This window comes from Vombatus ursinus, unplaced genomic scaffold (genome assembly GCF_900497805.2).
Source record: "Vombatus ursinus unplaced genomic scaffold, bare-nosed wombat genome assembly UNPS02014791.1, whole genome shotgun sequence".
NCBI classification, from domain to species: Eukaryota; Metazoa; Chordata; class Mammalia; order Diprotodontia; family Vombatidae; genus Vombatus; species Vombatus ursinus.
The window spans coordinates 50,461,729-50,478,659 of NW_020954569.1; the positions used below are offsets into that span (position 1 = coordinate 50,461,729).

The window sequence follows — 16,931 nt, forward strand, 5'->3', positions numbered from 1 at the left end:
CACACACACACACACACACACACACACACACACACACACACACACACCGGAATTGTTCCAATAGCCAATAAACCTCTAGCTAAACAAACCAGTGCTGCCTGTCTACACTGATATGGTCCATGAAGATTAGCAGATCTGGTCCCTGTACAGCGAGACCACACTGTTGCATCCAATTCATGATGGGAATTCATGTGACTTACGGAACCATCTTGTTGCTGAGCATATAGCTTAAGCCACATACTAATTGAAAAATTATTGATGGTACTTCTTACTCAAAGTTACTGGTATGTGGTGAAAGTATTGGAGAGAGAACAGACAGCTCTTTCTTCATTAAAAATCAATAGTTCAAAATATTCTATAAAAAAAAGAAGTAAGCTAAGAATTTGCACCTCGTTTTGGAAGCAGGACATCTGTTTCTGGGGATATCCTACGAAATAGTATTATGATATTTGATATCACTCAGAGTCAGATCTTGAGAGTTGGGTGGGACATCAGTGGCCATTAGTCCACCCTGTACCTGAAAAGAATCACCACTACAAAATGCCCCAAACTGGTCATTTAGCCTCTGTTTAAGACCTCCAAGAAAAGAGAATCCATTACCTCTCTTGGCAGCCCATTCCATTTTTGGACAGCTCTAATTATTAGGAAGAGGCAGCTAGGTGGCTCAGGCATAGAGCACTGGGGCCGGAGTCAGGAAGACCTCAGTTCAAATCCAGCCTGAGACACTTACTAGCTATGTGACCCTGGGCAAGTCCTTAACCCTGTTTGCCTCAGTTTCCTCATCTGTAAAATGAGCTGGAGAAGGAAATGGCAAACTACTCCAGTAGCTCTGGCAAGAAAACCCCATGGACAGTATGATCCACAGAGTCATGAAAAAAAGTAAGACAGGAATGAACAATGGAACAACAATTGTTAGGAAGTTAATGCTGACATCAAGCCTAGACTGATGTCTTTGCAATGCCCACTCGGTGTTCCTACTTCTTCCTTCTGGAACCAAGTAGAATAACTCCAATACCTCTTCCACTTGGTAACTCTTGACAACATACTTGAAAACAGTTATCATGGCCTGCTCCCCTTCCCAGTTGTCCCTTCTGCAGATTAAACATGTCCAGTATTTTTCATCCTCATATGAAAAGGACTCACGGCCACTCTGGTTGATCTCCCCCGATCCTCTCCAGGTTCTTAATATCCTTAAACTGTATTGACTGGGTTGTAGAGTCATTCTTGTCCTAAGAGCTTCTGAAGCTTTCTAAGCTCACCTCCATGTCTTTTTTTCTTTAGCCCATAGATATTGTAGGGTTTTTTTTTTGTTGTTGTTGTTGTCATTTATTTGACTTTTGGTTTTGGTTTTTGAAGAAAGGTTGATAAATCCTGTAATCCCGTGTTAAGCAGCAAGAACCTAGGCTCAGTCAATGTGTTCACATGCTGACTGATGCTTGTAGTTTAAGTTTAGAGTCTTATTTGAGTTAAAATATATTATTGATTTATAGCAGCAATACAAGTCCGCTGTGGGAATGTGCTAAGAGTCTTTCCCTGCTGAACCTTGTTCATCTTTAACTGCACCAGACACTTCATTTAGTTGTATATTTTATTTTAAAGTAGAGCACACGATATTGACTAAGGTCAGAGTTGTAAACTTAAGGCATATGAAATTATTTGGCCATTTTACTGACGCCTGTAAAGTAGGAATTCTTTCCTTCCTGTGTTGCTGAGGTGGCATGGAAAACTTCTGTCCTCTTCTCTAAAATTTCCCTAAGTTAGTCATCCTTTTAAAGTGGTTTAAGATAAATGAAACTTATGAATGCATATTATCAGTGTTAACTTTTAAATGTTACACATATCAGAATCAATACAGTAGTGGAAGCAAATGGGGTTCTGGAAATATCACCATCATAAGCCTGAGAAAGTGGGCTGGGTTTGTCAATTATGTGCAATTTGTATTTAATCGTATCATGCAAGTGATATTTCATTACCTGAAACCTCTGCGATAGCAAAAGAGATTTACCAACCGAGGAATGTATTGGGCAAGGAAAAGGGGAAAGGAATGGGCTGGATTTCTTTTTACTGGGAGTTTTTAGAAAATTGAATCATTTTCCTTAAAAAAAAGAAAATAGTTACCTTTTTATTTTTATAAATTACAGATTCCACTCCTTCTTACTGTTTATGGGCCACCCTCCCTATGCGATCCGTGATGTGAACATTAATAAGTTCTGTAGAATCATCAGCGAGTTTGCCCTGGAATATCGCACTACCCGAGAGCGGGCCTTACAGCAGAAACAGAAAAGAGCAAACCACAGAGAGAGGAACAAGACCCGAGGGAAAATGATCACTGATGTAAGTGCCAAGAAATCTGCCTCCTGCCAAAGAGTTTGCTTTTGAGTAAAATAAATAAACATGGCTCTCTGAATGCCAAACACGGGAGCCTCGCTCTAACATTTGGATTCAAGAGCTTTACCTTAAACCAATATTTATAATTAAATACTTTGGGTAGCTAAGCTCCCTCCAAGGTCCAGGGCTGCGTTCTCGTTCTTGTTACCATCTCTGCTCCTCGTGTGAGATTACTCTCTATAGTGAATCATCTTAGGGCAAGGTGTTTTAGAGGTTTAAGATTAATTCACTTAAAGGGCAAGGTTTTTCAGTGGTTTAAGATTAATTCACTTAGTATTCGTGAGATGTAGAATCTCTGTACTCACATTGAGTTATTCCATGATCTTTTCTACATCAGTTTTTTCCACGTCGGTCTATTTGAATCAAATAAGAAAACATGCAAAGTTTGCAAAACTTGAAGTGCTATATAAATGAGTTTTTATTGTTGATATTGTTATTATTATTATTATTATCATCATCATTATTACTAGGCCTGACCAGGACAAGCCATGAGGAATAAATTTAAAGGAAGTGTCAGAAGCTCATATAATAAATGAAGAAAGCCGTTGTGTCTATATACCATGACAGAGTGCCTGGTGTAAGGGTTGATTCCTATGACTTAAACTTCTGAACAGTGGAGTTCTGTGATCAAGCAAACGGACAGCCTAGTCCAGTCATTTGAACAACAACAAAGTTATGTGTCTCATTTATTTTGGTTGTTCAGATAACCAATTGAGCTTGACTCTGCAGGCCATAGAATCAAAACCTAGAAAGCTGAAAGGGATCTTAGAGACCATCAAACTCCCAACCAAAGTAGGAATTCCCTCCCACAACATCCCAGAGAGAGTCATTCAGCCTCTGCTTAAATACTTCCAATGGCTTTGCCAAGTAGCCTACCTTTGTGGCCATAGGTTCATCATTTAAACTCTGAGCCTTAATTGATTCAACTGTAAAATAGGAATAATAGATGGACTAGCTAGGTGGTAAGAGCGCTGCACTTGGAATGTAGATAGACCTGAGTTCAAATCTCACCTTAAGTACTTATTAACTGTGTGATCCTGGGCAAATTATTTAACCTCTGTCAGCCTCAAAGTCCTCATCTGTAAAATGAGGATAATAATAGCACCTACCTCAGGAGCTTGTTGTGAGGATAAAAGGAAATATTTGTAAACCATTTAGCTTAGTACTTGACTTTGTAAACCTTAAAGAACTATATAAATGTTTTCTTTTGTCATTAAGATTATTGAGAGGAAAATGCTATGTAAACTTTAACATACTATGTAGTGAGTTACACAAATGTAAATTATTATAATATTATTATCATCATTTAATTTTGGACATCTCCAGCTGTCAGAAAGGTTTTTTTGTTTTGTTTTGTTAATTTTGAACCAAAATCTGCCCAACCCACCCCTATAACTTTCATTAATCTTAGTTCTTTCCTGTAGAACTATAGAGAATAAATCTGCTCCCTCTTCCAATCTTGTTAATTGGAAGGCAACTCATAAATAATTTATCTACATACTAATTAGAGATACATGGACACACTGTATAACTTAGCTTTTAAATTTTTCCCATCAAACCTCCCTCCCCAACCCTTACTATATACAGAGTCACAAGTTCATAGAAAAGAATATGCAGGACCTGGTTCCACACCCATTTAACCAAACCTTGAAAAGTGAATTCGTACTTCCAAGGATTTTCTCCAGTTCAGAGAGGAAAACCCTCTGCCCTCTCCCTTCATTTTGACCAAAATGTTAGGGGGTGATTCCTGAGAAACTCCCCGTTGAGTGGTCAACTCTGATATTGGCAGGTCATGCATTTAAGCTACTGAAAAAATTAAAAAGAATAGTTTTTATTGGTTGTACTCATAGAGACCAACTTCAGCTGTGCTTGATTAGATAGGTACGTGAGCTCTTAGAGATATTTTAAGTGGTGTATTCATGGGGCCTAACCTTGAGGATTGTTCCATCCCCAAGGAGCAAGGGTCTGACATTACCCCAGTATAAGTGCAGCTTTGGAGGAGGAGGAAGAGACAGTGCAGTTTAAGAAAAGCCGAGATACAATTAATCTATCAACCAGAATTCACTAAGTACTTACTATGCCCCTAGAAAGATGTTAGGTAATATAGGGTATTCAGATGCCATGTGATACCACTATGACTATCCCCAAAGCTTAGAGTCCAGTTACCAAGACAAGACATATAAAGAAAAAGTTAGGGAAAATAGAGCAAAGTCTATAATTAAATGCTAAATTGCTTGATTGAGACTGTGATTACTGTAGCAGTTCTGAGGTGGGAGGCATGTACCCAGAGTACCTGGGAAAGATTTTTCAGAGGTGGTGAGATTTAGGCTGAGCATTAAAGGGTAGTTAGGATATGCCAAGACAGAGGAGAACATTGAAGACCCTCACTTCAAAAGTGTTGCTTTGTGGAGATGCATGTCACTTCCACAATTTCTCAGCCTCTCATTCCGTAAAGAATTAAGCCAACTCAAACCAGTTTCTAAAATGATCCAGTTTCTGAATGGAAACACACATAGGAGACCTGATCCCAGAGATACCATTAGTTTGCTGCTTGGTTTTGGGCAGGCCACTTCGCCTCTTGTCCCTGAGCTTTCTCTTTTGTAAAACAAGGGGAATTGCACTATATGATTCTATAGGTCCCTTTTAGCTCCGAGAGTCTACAATTTTTTTTTTTTACAAACCTCAGTAGCCCCTGAGAGCATATCTATATTATTTAGCATAGTTGGGAACGATGACCTCTAGGTTCCCTTGCAGAGTATTTTGATAATAAGGGAAAAAAAGTTACTTAATATTCTCTATTTAAGAAATCAGGGAAGTGAATGATATATTTCAGAAAGATTTCCATCCAAAATGATTAACTAGATATAATCAGAAAATAACAGTACAATTTGGTTAAAAGCAGAGTGCCATCATTCTCCTCATCAGTGAGTTCTGAATTCTTGCTTTTCATTTTTTTCTTTATTTAAAGTTTATTTAAAGTTTAGATCTACTTTGTGCAGCAACAGTTTCCCAGCCTTCCAGGGGTTCACATCTGGAATATCAGCTCTGTCTCTGCTCATCTCTCTTCTACCTCTGACACCAGAAGCTTATGGTTCAGTATTGTGGTGGCCACATTTTCTATCTCAAAGGCCAACAGAGGACGTTAACTATGGCTCATTGGAAAGAGCACTGGATGGAGAGTCAGAGGACCTAGGTTCAAATCCTGGCTCTCTGTCTGTCTGATCTTAGACAAGTGATTTCATCTTTTGGGGCCTTAGTTTCTTCATCCATCAAATGAGGAGACTGAAATAGATAACTTTTAAGATTACTTCTGGTTCTAAACTCTATAATCCCATGATATTATTTTTGCAAAGCCTCATTAAAAGTAAATTTTGTTTGCTAGGAATCAGGACTGTTCCCCCAAATTCAGGATGTAGAGTGTGCCTAATGGCTAAGTAGGACATATCAGCAAAGAACGTAAATGATGGGTCATAGCTAACATGGAACACAGGAGTCAGTAGTTGAGTCAAACTCTATGGTCATTTTAGAGGTGGCTAGGTGTTTGTAGTGGGTAGAGTATTGAACCTGGTGTCAGGGGACCTGATTTCAAATCCATATACTTCCTAGCTGTGTGACCCTGGACAAGTCACTCAACCTATGTCTGCTTCAGTTTCCTCATCTATAGAGTGGGGCTAATAATAGTGCCTACCTTATAGGGTTGTTGTGAAGATCGAATGAAATAATATTCATAAAGCACTTTGCAAACCTTAAAGCATTTTATAAATGCTAGCCATCATCATCATCATCATCATCATCATTATTATTATTATTAGCATTATCCTCATTTTTGGCGGAAAATTCTTTAGTGAAAATTTTAAAAATATTTTTGGAGGCTGCCTGCTGTGATGATTAGTAGCCTTTGTTTAGCCAGTTAGTATTTATTAATCTATATCTGTATTAGAAACATTGATCCCAAAGGAATTTTGTGTCCCCATATATTTTTTGTACTTAGAGATCAATTAGGTAAAAGAGGGAGTAGAGGGTTTTACTTTAAATTTTCTTCTTGCATTTGCACAACTTTAGGAATAAGCAAATAGTTAATTCCTCTGAGGTGATTCTTTATAGGTACTGCTAGTAGACTGGCAAAATCATAAAGTGTTAGACCTGGAAGGGACTGTAGAGCTCATCTGGTCTGGTGGTCTCAGACCCCTTTAAGTTGGTTCAAAGTTTTTAGCATTCTGTCTGTTTTCACTCACCTAAATCTGTTTCTCCTCACAAAGTCTCTATAATCCTGTGAGGTATTCCCCTAAACAGAAGGACAAAATGCTACGTAACATGCCTGAAGGAAGGGGTAGAGGACTGCAAAGATTCTGATATATGACCACCCCTTCGTTTTGTAGAAAAGGAAACTGAGGCCTTAAGAATGACCTACCTACGTGATTGATAAAGCTAAGAAGGAAGAAAAATGTTTCTTATACACTATGGCCAGACCCTCAGCTTATATCCATATCCATTACCTCAGAACATCTTTCCTTGAGAAGTCTCAATTAGCCTCATTCAACGAACACATCTGACCTCAAGTATCAGAAATAAAATTGGCCCTTCTGTCTACCAAAGGCATCTTTATTGAAATTCTTTGTCTTGTCTCCAAGGAGGCACACCTTTCCCACTTTTATAGTCAATTGGGCAGACCCAGCTACATTTCATTTTGCCTTAAAAATTATCAAAGGTTATTTCTATCTATTGAAAGGACATATAATCCTAAATAATCCTAAAAATCTTCAAAACTGGATAATAATACCCCCAGGTACAGAGCCACTAAAAACTTATATGACTGTGGCTTAATTGCTTAACCTTTCTTGGCCTTTCTTTCATCACCTATAAAACAACAAGACTGTACTAGCTAATATCTGAGGTCTTTTCCAGGTCTAACATTCTGCGATCTATGATCTGTATCAACCATAAAGCCCAACATTGTCCCCAGAGGCCCAGAGAAAGCCACTAATTGGACGTTTATAAATGATTCCCATCAGAACTCTATTCCCCACGAAGGAGAGAGAGAACCTATTTCAGATGACAGTCATTATTGGAGACAATGACATTCATTGCTCAGAATTTCATTTCTAGATCTACAGACTCATGTCTTCATCTCTAGCTCTGTGCAGCTCTAGGACTCCCCTTGGGAGTCAAGGCTAAATTTGCTTTCTGGGAATCCTTGGAATACTCAGAGAGAAAAAAGGCTTCAAGCATCATTCAGGCCAAAGGAATCTACTATAGATGCTTGGATGCCTTCCTTAAATGGCGGTGACAACTAAGTTTTCCACTTAGCATTCGCACCTCTTGGTTTCTGTATCCAGAGGATGGTAAGCATCCTTCTACCTGAGGACCAAAAAAAAATATGAAAACAAACTGAGGTTGGGTGGAAAACTCCTTGCCCAAATTTCTTCTCAAGGGTAACTGAAAAAATAGAAGGCTTCCCTCAATTTAGTCAAACAAATATTTATTAGGCCAAACTAAACCACAGGAAATTTGAATGGGGAGAAATTACTGTTCAGCTGAAGCTCCTCAGGAAGGGTGAATGGAAGAGGGAGCACCAGAACCGAGTCTTGAAAGGAAAATTTTAACAAGATAATAATGTAATAATAACAATAATATTATTTACATAGTGTTTGCTACACACCAGGCAGTGTGCTAAGTGCTTCATAATTATGCTGTCATGTGACACTCACAACTCTGGGAGGTAGGTACTATTATTATCCCCATTTTACAGCTAAGGAAACTGAGGCAGGCCAAAGTTATGGGACTTGCCCCAGGTCACATACCTAGTAAGTGTATGTGGCTGGATTTGAGCTTAGGTCTTCCTGTTTCCAGGTCATGTAATCAACACACTATGCCATTTAGTTGACAGTGACTAGCAAGGGTCCCATTATGACCTCAGTGACCTACTTTGTGCCTGTCTTCTGAGGTTGGGCCTAGTTATATTCAGGGAGAGATTAGTAGAAATAGAACCTGGGTCTTACTGACTCCAGGCCCAGAACTCTGTTCACTGTGTCACAACAAATCAATGTGGAAAACCTTTTTTAAAAGCATCAGCTTTGCAAATGCTGTTAAAGCACTATTCTTTGCATTGTACCAAAAATTAAAAATTATTTCATTTACTAAATCTTCCTTTTTCAGATTAGAAACACAAGAGGACATTTCTAGAAATTTTATTTATATTGTATTAAATACATGTTATATTAAATTATATTCTGTAATTTCATATTAAATTATATTTTATATTCTATATATTTAAAGTATTTACAAGTATTGATGTTGCTGGGGAGGGGGAATGATCAGAATCTAATCCATCCCTTAGTTTTTCAAAGCAGAAAAACCCCAGCCTTTCTGCTTTTGGAAGGAGGCAGCATCTCTCCCTGCTTTTCTTTTGTCCAGTCTTCATTCACGTAGCCACATCCCCACCTACTGGAATTTCAGGATATTGCCCTTAAAGGCGTTTCAGGGGAAATGGTGCCACCTTATTATGCTTGTGTCTGTCTAGCTGTGTGAATCACAGAATCTCAGACTGGTCAGCTGGAACCCAAATGAAAGGGAGTCCCCAACTTCCTGAGGCAGCCCATTCTACTTTTGAATAGCTCTAGCAATTTTAAAAGGTTTTTGGTTAAATGTCAAATTTAAATCTGCCTTTTGGCAACTTTTTTTAAAATAATATTTTATTTTTTCCCCAATTATATGTTAAAACAATTTTTAAGATTTTTTTTAAAGTTTTGAGTCCCAAATTCTATTCCTCCTTCTCTCCCTCTCCTCCACCCTCCCTGAGGTAGCAAGCATCCGAGGCCAGGCAGAACAAATACCCCTCTATATGATACTCTTTACACACTCTGTCGTGTCCCTGTTAAGTCTAATCATCTCTAGTTCCTTCAACCTGTCTTCAAATAACATCTTCTCAAGACCCTTTACTATCTTTGTTACCCTCTCCTGGACAGCCATCAGCCTATTGATGTCCTTCTAAATTATGGCACTCAGAGCTGAATGCAATATGCCAGTTGTGGTGTGACTAGGACAGACTACAGCAGGACTCTTACCTGCATTCACTATCCCTCTTTTAATGCCGCCCTTTTAAGATTGTATTAGTTTTCTTGACAGCCATATCATATTATTGATTCATATTAAGCTTGCAAAAACCTCAAGATATTTTCCAGATGATCGGCTATCTAATCATAGCTCCCCTGTCTTCTGTTTTTAATGTTGACTTTTTTAATCCAAGTATAAAATTTTACATTTATCCCATTGAATTTCATTCAATTAAATTTGACCCAATAATCTAGATTATCTCAAGATATTTTTGAATGCTCATTCTGTCATATAGCATGTTAACTATCCCTCTTATGTTTGGATCATCTGCCAATTTGATATGCATTCCATCTATGCCTTTATTCAGTTTAATGATAAAAATATTAAACTGGGCTGATCACAGATCCCCGAAGCATTCCAATGGAAACTTCCTTAAAAGCCGATTTCTTTAGATTGAGTCATTTAACCACTTCCAGATTCACCCAATTGTACTATCGTAAACTCTTTCAAGGGTTTCAGCCCTATCCTGTGCAAGGTATTGAAGAGGGGAAAGAAAAAGAAACTCACCCTATTCTCAAACAGTTTACAGCCTATTTGAAGAGATAAGATGTATTTCTGTGAAACAACCAAAGAATAACATAAAGCTTTTATTAGCTCATGTGAGTCTGAAATACTTTGATTAAAGACTAGGCAGGGTTGGAAAGGACCTCCAAGGTTCTCCAAGGTATGAGCCATATCTAAACAGGATCCTGTCAGCAACATTCATGATAAGTGGTCATCCAGACTGCTCATGAGGACCACCACAATGGATTGGAGAAGTGACTTGTGCAAGGTCACATAACTAGCTAGTTCTGGCTCTGCCAGAACTTCAACCCAGCTGGTCTGAGTCTTCTGACTCCAGTTCCAAGGCTCTGTCCATTACATCATCCTTCAGTATCTACCAGATATAAATTTTGTAACATTAGTAAACCCAAGCTTATTAAATCACCAGCACAACTAAATTCTAAGTAAAACTAAAAAAAAAAAGTTCCAAAATAGGAAGATTTTAATAGTTTGCATTACTGTCCTTTAACATTTTGATATCCTTTTGAAGTAATATCCAACACATAGCCAGACCAAGTGGAAAGTTGAGTAAACTCCATGTGGCATATGCTGCTATTTTCAACCACATTACAGTTTATGCTTCCAAAAGAAGTTTATTTCTCAATGAAATTAGACCACACAGTCACAAGTCTAAGCAGTAAAACATGTCATAGGCATATTTTAGATAAGAAAACAGAGCATTCTTTATTAAGGTGAGAAGAAAAGCTAATGCATGGGTAACTATCAAAATGAAAATTTATATTATTCAGTCAATAGTCAATAAATGTATTAATATGCAAAGGACTGTGCTATTCCATAAACTAGATTATAGGGCCAAAACAAAGATAAAACCTAAAAGGTAAATATGTTAAGTTCTGCATTTGTACTAAAAAAAAAATCAGATTACACAACTATGAGATTACACAGTTCCATAATGTGTGAGATCTTGCCTTGGAAGCAGTTTTTGTGAAAAAGACCTAGGGGTTTTAATTGTCCATAAAGTCAGTATGAGCCAGCAATTCACAGCAGAAGTTATGAAAAGGCAAAGGTACTTTAGATGGCATGAATAGAAATTTCCAGGATTTCAGGAGATAATTCATCTCATTGTACCCTGTGCTGGTCAGACTACATCTGGAGTGACAATGTTGAGGGTACCTACCAGAGGACATTGACAAACTGGAGTACTTCCAGATCAGGGAAGAGTCTGGAAACCATATCATTCAAGGAAAGAAGGCTTTTTGTAAGGCAAATGATACTTGTCTTCAAGTACTTGAAGGATTTTCATATGGAAAAGGAAATTATTTTTATCCTGTGTGGCTCCAGGGAGTAAAACTAAAATAGTTGATTTTGGAAGCAGATTTTGATTCAGTTATACAAAAGAGCTTCCAAAAATTAAAACTATGCAAAATTATAATAATTAAAATTTCTCCATCATGTCAAAAATTACAAAGCCCTTTCCTCATAACAACTCCTTGATTTAGATAGTACGATTACTATTATCCCTACTTTGCAAGTAAGAAAATTGAGGTTAAGAGAAGTTACTATAAGTAATTTGTACGAGGTCACATAGCTAATAAATGGCACAGGTAGGGACTTGAACCTAGGTCTCTTGTTTCTTTATTCCTAGTCCAGTAATTGTAAAGTTTGGCTGCTAGGTGGTGCAGTAAGCTTGGAATAGAAGAGCACTGGGCTTGGAGTCAGAAAGACTCATGTTCTGGAGTTCAAATCGAGCCTAAAATATTTATTAGTTATATGACCCTGGGCAAGTCGCTTACCTGTGTTTGCCTCAGTTTCCTCATCTGTAAAATGAACTGGAAAAGGAAATGGCAAACCACTCCAGCATCTTTTCCAAAACAAAACAAAACCAAAAAAAAATGGGGTCACAAAGAGTAGGACACAACTGAAAAACAACTAAACAACATTACTGTAATTATTCAATGAGCAGTGAAATGACCACGTATTGAGGATGTGATAGAGAAGTTTCCTGCCTCAAAATGAGAGATTAAGATTTGATACCTTCCTTCCAAATTCTTTCAGATTCTAAGATAGGATGATTCTTTTAATTGAGCACTGTTTCTGGCAGGCACTGTATTTACCACCTCTTGTGAGGGATATTGAAGAAGCATAAAATCCAGTCCTTGCCCTCAAGTAGTTTATAATCTCCTTGGGGAAACAAAATAAACATTCAAGAAAAAGCCAAACAAGCCAGTTTGCGACACAGCACTGACTTGACATGCTCTAAGAGGTCTCTGGAGGGGGAGAGATCAGTAAGGCTAGAGTTCCTGAAGCAGATTTCCTGTAAATCTTGGGTCACACTTGAATTGGAGGATACTTACAATTCCAAGAAGTAGAGCTTGAGGAGAATATTACAGTCACTAGGAGCAATCCGAGCAAAGGCGCAAGACAAGAAGGAAAGGCAAATGTGGCATGTCCATAGGCCAGGATGGAGACTGACCAGAATGCTGAGAAATAGAAAGTAAAATAAAATCTTCTATGAGACTCTAAGCTTTCTGAGAACAAGGTCCATGTCTATTTCACCTTTGCAATACCTCTAGTTTTTAGCAGAGTTATCAGCTACAAATTAGGGGCCCAGTAAATGTTTGTTGGATTGAATCAATGAATGAAAGATGGATAGTAAGGGGAGTGTCTCAGCATGGAGAATCTCCAAAGGTACAGAAAGGAAAATCATAAATTTTGAGATCGAAAAGGTAGCTGAAAGATCATTTAATCCAGTCCTTTCAATTCACATAGGAAGGGCCCAAGAGAGCCCTCAATGGGGACCAGAAAGGTTGCCCAAGGACACACAGCTAGCTATATCAGATCTGAGACTAGAATCAAGGTCCCCAAATCCCACATTCATCACACTTTCTGCTGCATTGTATTTAGCTTACACTTGATGAGGTAGACAATGGGGATCCACTTGGAAAATTGCCATTGTTTTTATGTTTCCTGAGCTTACTGGGGAGCTGAGGGTAATGTCAAGAACTCTAAGAACATGCTCTGCTTTTGTACCTGCTAAGAATCTTCTTATCTTCTGTGTATTATTTGTTTCCTTCTGATAGACTGATGAAGAGGATGAAGTTGAGGTATGTTTGCTTCAAAAGCTTGAAATGATCCTTTTGACCTATTTGGCGTGTGCTGTGAAGTCTGTTCCTAACATTAGCAGTGTGAAGTGCTCAACATTTGAAACTTGGGGGCTTGAAGCCATACACTTGGGATTTTCTGTTTGGTCATCTGTTTTACCATTAACAGCCTTTTATGGGGGTTTGCATTGTTCCTGCTCAGTCAGCCATGAGGCAGAGTTTTCAGGAGTTTCAGGCAGAATCTTATTGTGTTTTCCTTGCCACTGGAAGTGAACAGAAACCAGGAAAAATGCCCACATGCCCCTCAGGGATAGCCCAGCTCTTTTTGGTGAAATAAGGGGTCCAAGATTTGGATTTTGACTCTTAAAACACTCTTGAACATGAAATATTACCAGGAATATAGAAAAGAAATCTATTCTTACTCTTTCTGATTCTCCAGTTTTGTTTCTTGAAATCTAAATTGCCTGATATTTGCATTAATTGAACCTAGTAATACTAGTGGCAATAGAATGAGGTGAAGATAACAGGGGAGGGGGATTATCATTGGAAAATGTAAGTGACAGCCATCTAGCCTTCAGGCAGTTGTTATAGATCTAAAACTTTGTAGAATGATTTATAAAGCTGCCTTTACTGTCATGGCTAGGGCTGGATCTATAGAATGCCAAACCACTGGGTAAAAGAAAAAGAAAGTAAAGTTATAGAAATCCTATGTTTCCCCCCAAAAATCTCGATGATGGAATTTTTCAGGATTCATCTAGATATTTGGCATCATGGAGCCATTACATGAAGGAGTACGTGAAGTACTAACTTGCCTCCTTTAAAATGTTATTATGATTGGTCTGGAATTTATGGTTCATAGAACAAGAGAACACCAGTTTGCATGACTTTTTACAGATGATTGTTAAAACTACTAAATGTCTGTCCCTACCAGGTGTAGTGGGTGTTGTTTCACTGTTTTAGCATGAGTTTACATGTAATATAACATGTATATAGCTTTCCACAGATTTTATTCTTTGCCCATCACTGCTTCCAGTTTAAAATTCCTTTTCCAAATTATGAACTGGTACATACAACCCAGAATTATACTATGTTGCAGGGTGGGGGGGGGGGATGAGGGCAAACACTACACCTCACCATAGATATTTGGAAACTTATGGATGCTCTAATTTTTCCATATTCACTGGATATTTGCTGTAAGTCATAATCTCAGGTATAGCTACTACCTAAGTCCCCATAGTGTGGAAGCAGTATGGCACCTCATCCTAATGTTTTACTTAGACCTCAAAATTTGAGCCAATGTTAATGGTGCTTCTCTACTATGAAAGGATGAACCTTAAATCGGTTTGTGAAAACAGAATGTCTGAAAGAAAGTGCTTGTTCCTCTTATTCATTTATCCATATATATATATATATGTGTGTGTGTGTGTGTGTGTGTATGTGTGTGTATATATATATATACACATCATACATATATATATATATATTTTTTTTCCCTGTGGGACTCCCTATCTCTCCTAGTACTCCTCTCCTAGGAGTGATCCCCACATGAGAACTTTGACCTGCTCTGTTTCCATCATGGACCAGTTTCCCCTCCTTAGGAAGCTTAATGGCTCCTCCATCCCTCAAAGATTCATCATATTGGGTTAATTCAGATACCAGATTGGCTTAGCACACAGCCTCCACCTGCGCAATAGAAGGGATTTACACACTATGCATTAACCCTAACATCATGATGTCTCCGTGGTCCTCTTCAAGCATGAAGGACAAAAACGACAGCAAGGATTTACACTCATCTGTGCCACCATACCCAGTTATCTATGTACATCCTAACTAGGAGCAAAGTGATTGGCTGGATGGAATAGAAACTCAATGAATAAGAGAATCAGCTATTCCCCAGACAATTCATTTTTTTTTCACCATCACATCAATCAATAATATAGTCAATAGGGTTTCCATCCATCATTTATTCAGTAAACATTTATTAAGTACCTATTAAACACTACTAAGGGTGTACGTAGATCAGTATGCTAAGCACGGGAGAGATACAAAGTCTAAATGAGACATAGTGCCTGTCCCCAGAGGAGATGACACAAATACAAATAAAGATAACATACACAGTCATGCATCTGTGGTCAATCTATTCACGCTCATTTCCGATGGTGACCAATCAGATCAACTGTATGCTATCCTGATGATTGCATAAATGGTTAGATGTTATTGTAGGGTTATTTAAGGATTTCTTGGCAAGAAAATGGACCCCCTTTTCAGGAATGCTAAATCCCTATGGCCAAACTTACCCATCACTAACCTGAGTTCAAACCTTGCTTCTATCATACTTTGTTTTCTGGGCAGGTCTCTAAAACTACAAAGTTGCCTAGAAGGTGTTGACCTGCCCTAATAAGAGTTTCTTTATCTCAGAACTCCCTATACCATTGAAATTAGAGTTCCAAGCCTTGTCCTCACCCCTCATAGCAATGTAACTTTTTTTTCTTTTTTTTTTTTTTTTGGTTTGTTTTTTGTTAGGCAATGGGGTTAAGTGACTTCCCCACGGTCACACAGCTAGTAAGTGTCAAGTGTGTGAGGCCGGATTTGAACTTGGACCGGCGCTCTATCCAATGAACCACCTGCCCTGACTTTTTTTTTTTTTAACAGGACATCTTAACACCCTCAAGCAATGTCACACACAAGATTGTTTCTATAAAATTAGCACTCCTTCCTTTTCCTGTACAGTAGCCATTTGGAGTCAAATCAATATTCACCATGCATGTACTATATGATGAGAACTGGGCCAGACCCTGTATAGGCAGCAGTTGCACAAAGAAATAGAAGACATCAAGACATGGGTGGTTTCCTGAGGGAGACACAATACAGATATGTGAAGATGTAAGAATGGTTGTAAAGAAGCATAAGTCAGCATAACTGTGAAGTAACAAGGCTGGTTAGCCATAAAAAGATAGATAGATAGACAGACAGAAGGACAGACAGACACACAGACAGATAGATAGATAGATACTAGATAGAGAAAGAAAGAGAAAGAAAGACTAGAGTTGATGGATTTGTTGGTCTTCTCAACAACTCTCCAAGACTATAAGTTAAAGAGAGAGTGCCAACCTGCAATGGGGGTTGGAGTCAATTCTCCAGGAAGTTAGTGAAACCACAGGTCCAGTCCCTGTCCTGTCCCCCAACAAGGTCCTTCTTCTGGCAAACAGAAGAGTCAAGAGCTCTTCTCTCTTACAACAGAACTCGTCACACAAATGTTTTCATAAAATGAGGTAACACTTGTAGAGTACTTTGCAAACATAAAAGCGCTATGTAAATGCTATTATTATTATTATCTCCAAACAGATAAACAGCCCCTGTAAACTGCAGTAATAGTTGGACCTACAGAGGCAGCATGCACCTCTAACAGTATTCAGTTTGCTTTTTTTTCCTTTTAATGGAATTCAGCGATGGATTTCTTTTTCCCACTTGAACAGAATTCAACTGTTCCAGAAAGGTGACACATATCCTGACTCTGATTGCCTTTTTTCAGACCGGAAAATTCTCCAGCAGTTCCACTCCCTCCCAGAGCCAACCACAGGGACTGGAATATGCAGAAGATGCGGCTGAACATGAGAATATGAAGGCTGTGCTGAAAACCTCCTCTGTTGGTGAAGAGGGCACCTCAGTGCTGGGCGTGAGGACACGAAGCCGAGCCAGCAGAGGTAATTGGCCACTTCCTTCCTAAAAGCACTCTCTTCATTATGCAAGCTTTAATGAAATTGGCTCTTAGATGTAGGGTTCCTAACCTGGGGTCTGTGAACTTGGTTTAACTGTATTTCACCA

The 16,931-nt window shown here is 38.5% G+C and overlaps 1 protein-coding gene across 1 annotated transcript in view; it reads left to right on the forward strand.

Annotated features, from left to right (window-relative positions):
• Positions 1-16,931, forward strand: part of FHOD3 (formin homology 2 domain containing 3) — a 687,613-nt gene that overhangs the window by 654,780 nt on the left and 15,902 nt on the right. The window contains exons 21-22 of the mRNA XM_027869130.1: positions 2,142-2,334; positions 16,639-16,810. Of these exons, the coding sequence (XP_027724931.1) occupies positions 2,142-2,334; positions 16,639-16,810 (365 nt within the window). The remainder of the gene's footprint in view (positions 1-2,141; positions 2,335-16,638; positions 16,811-16,931) is intronic.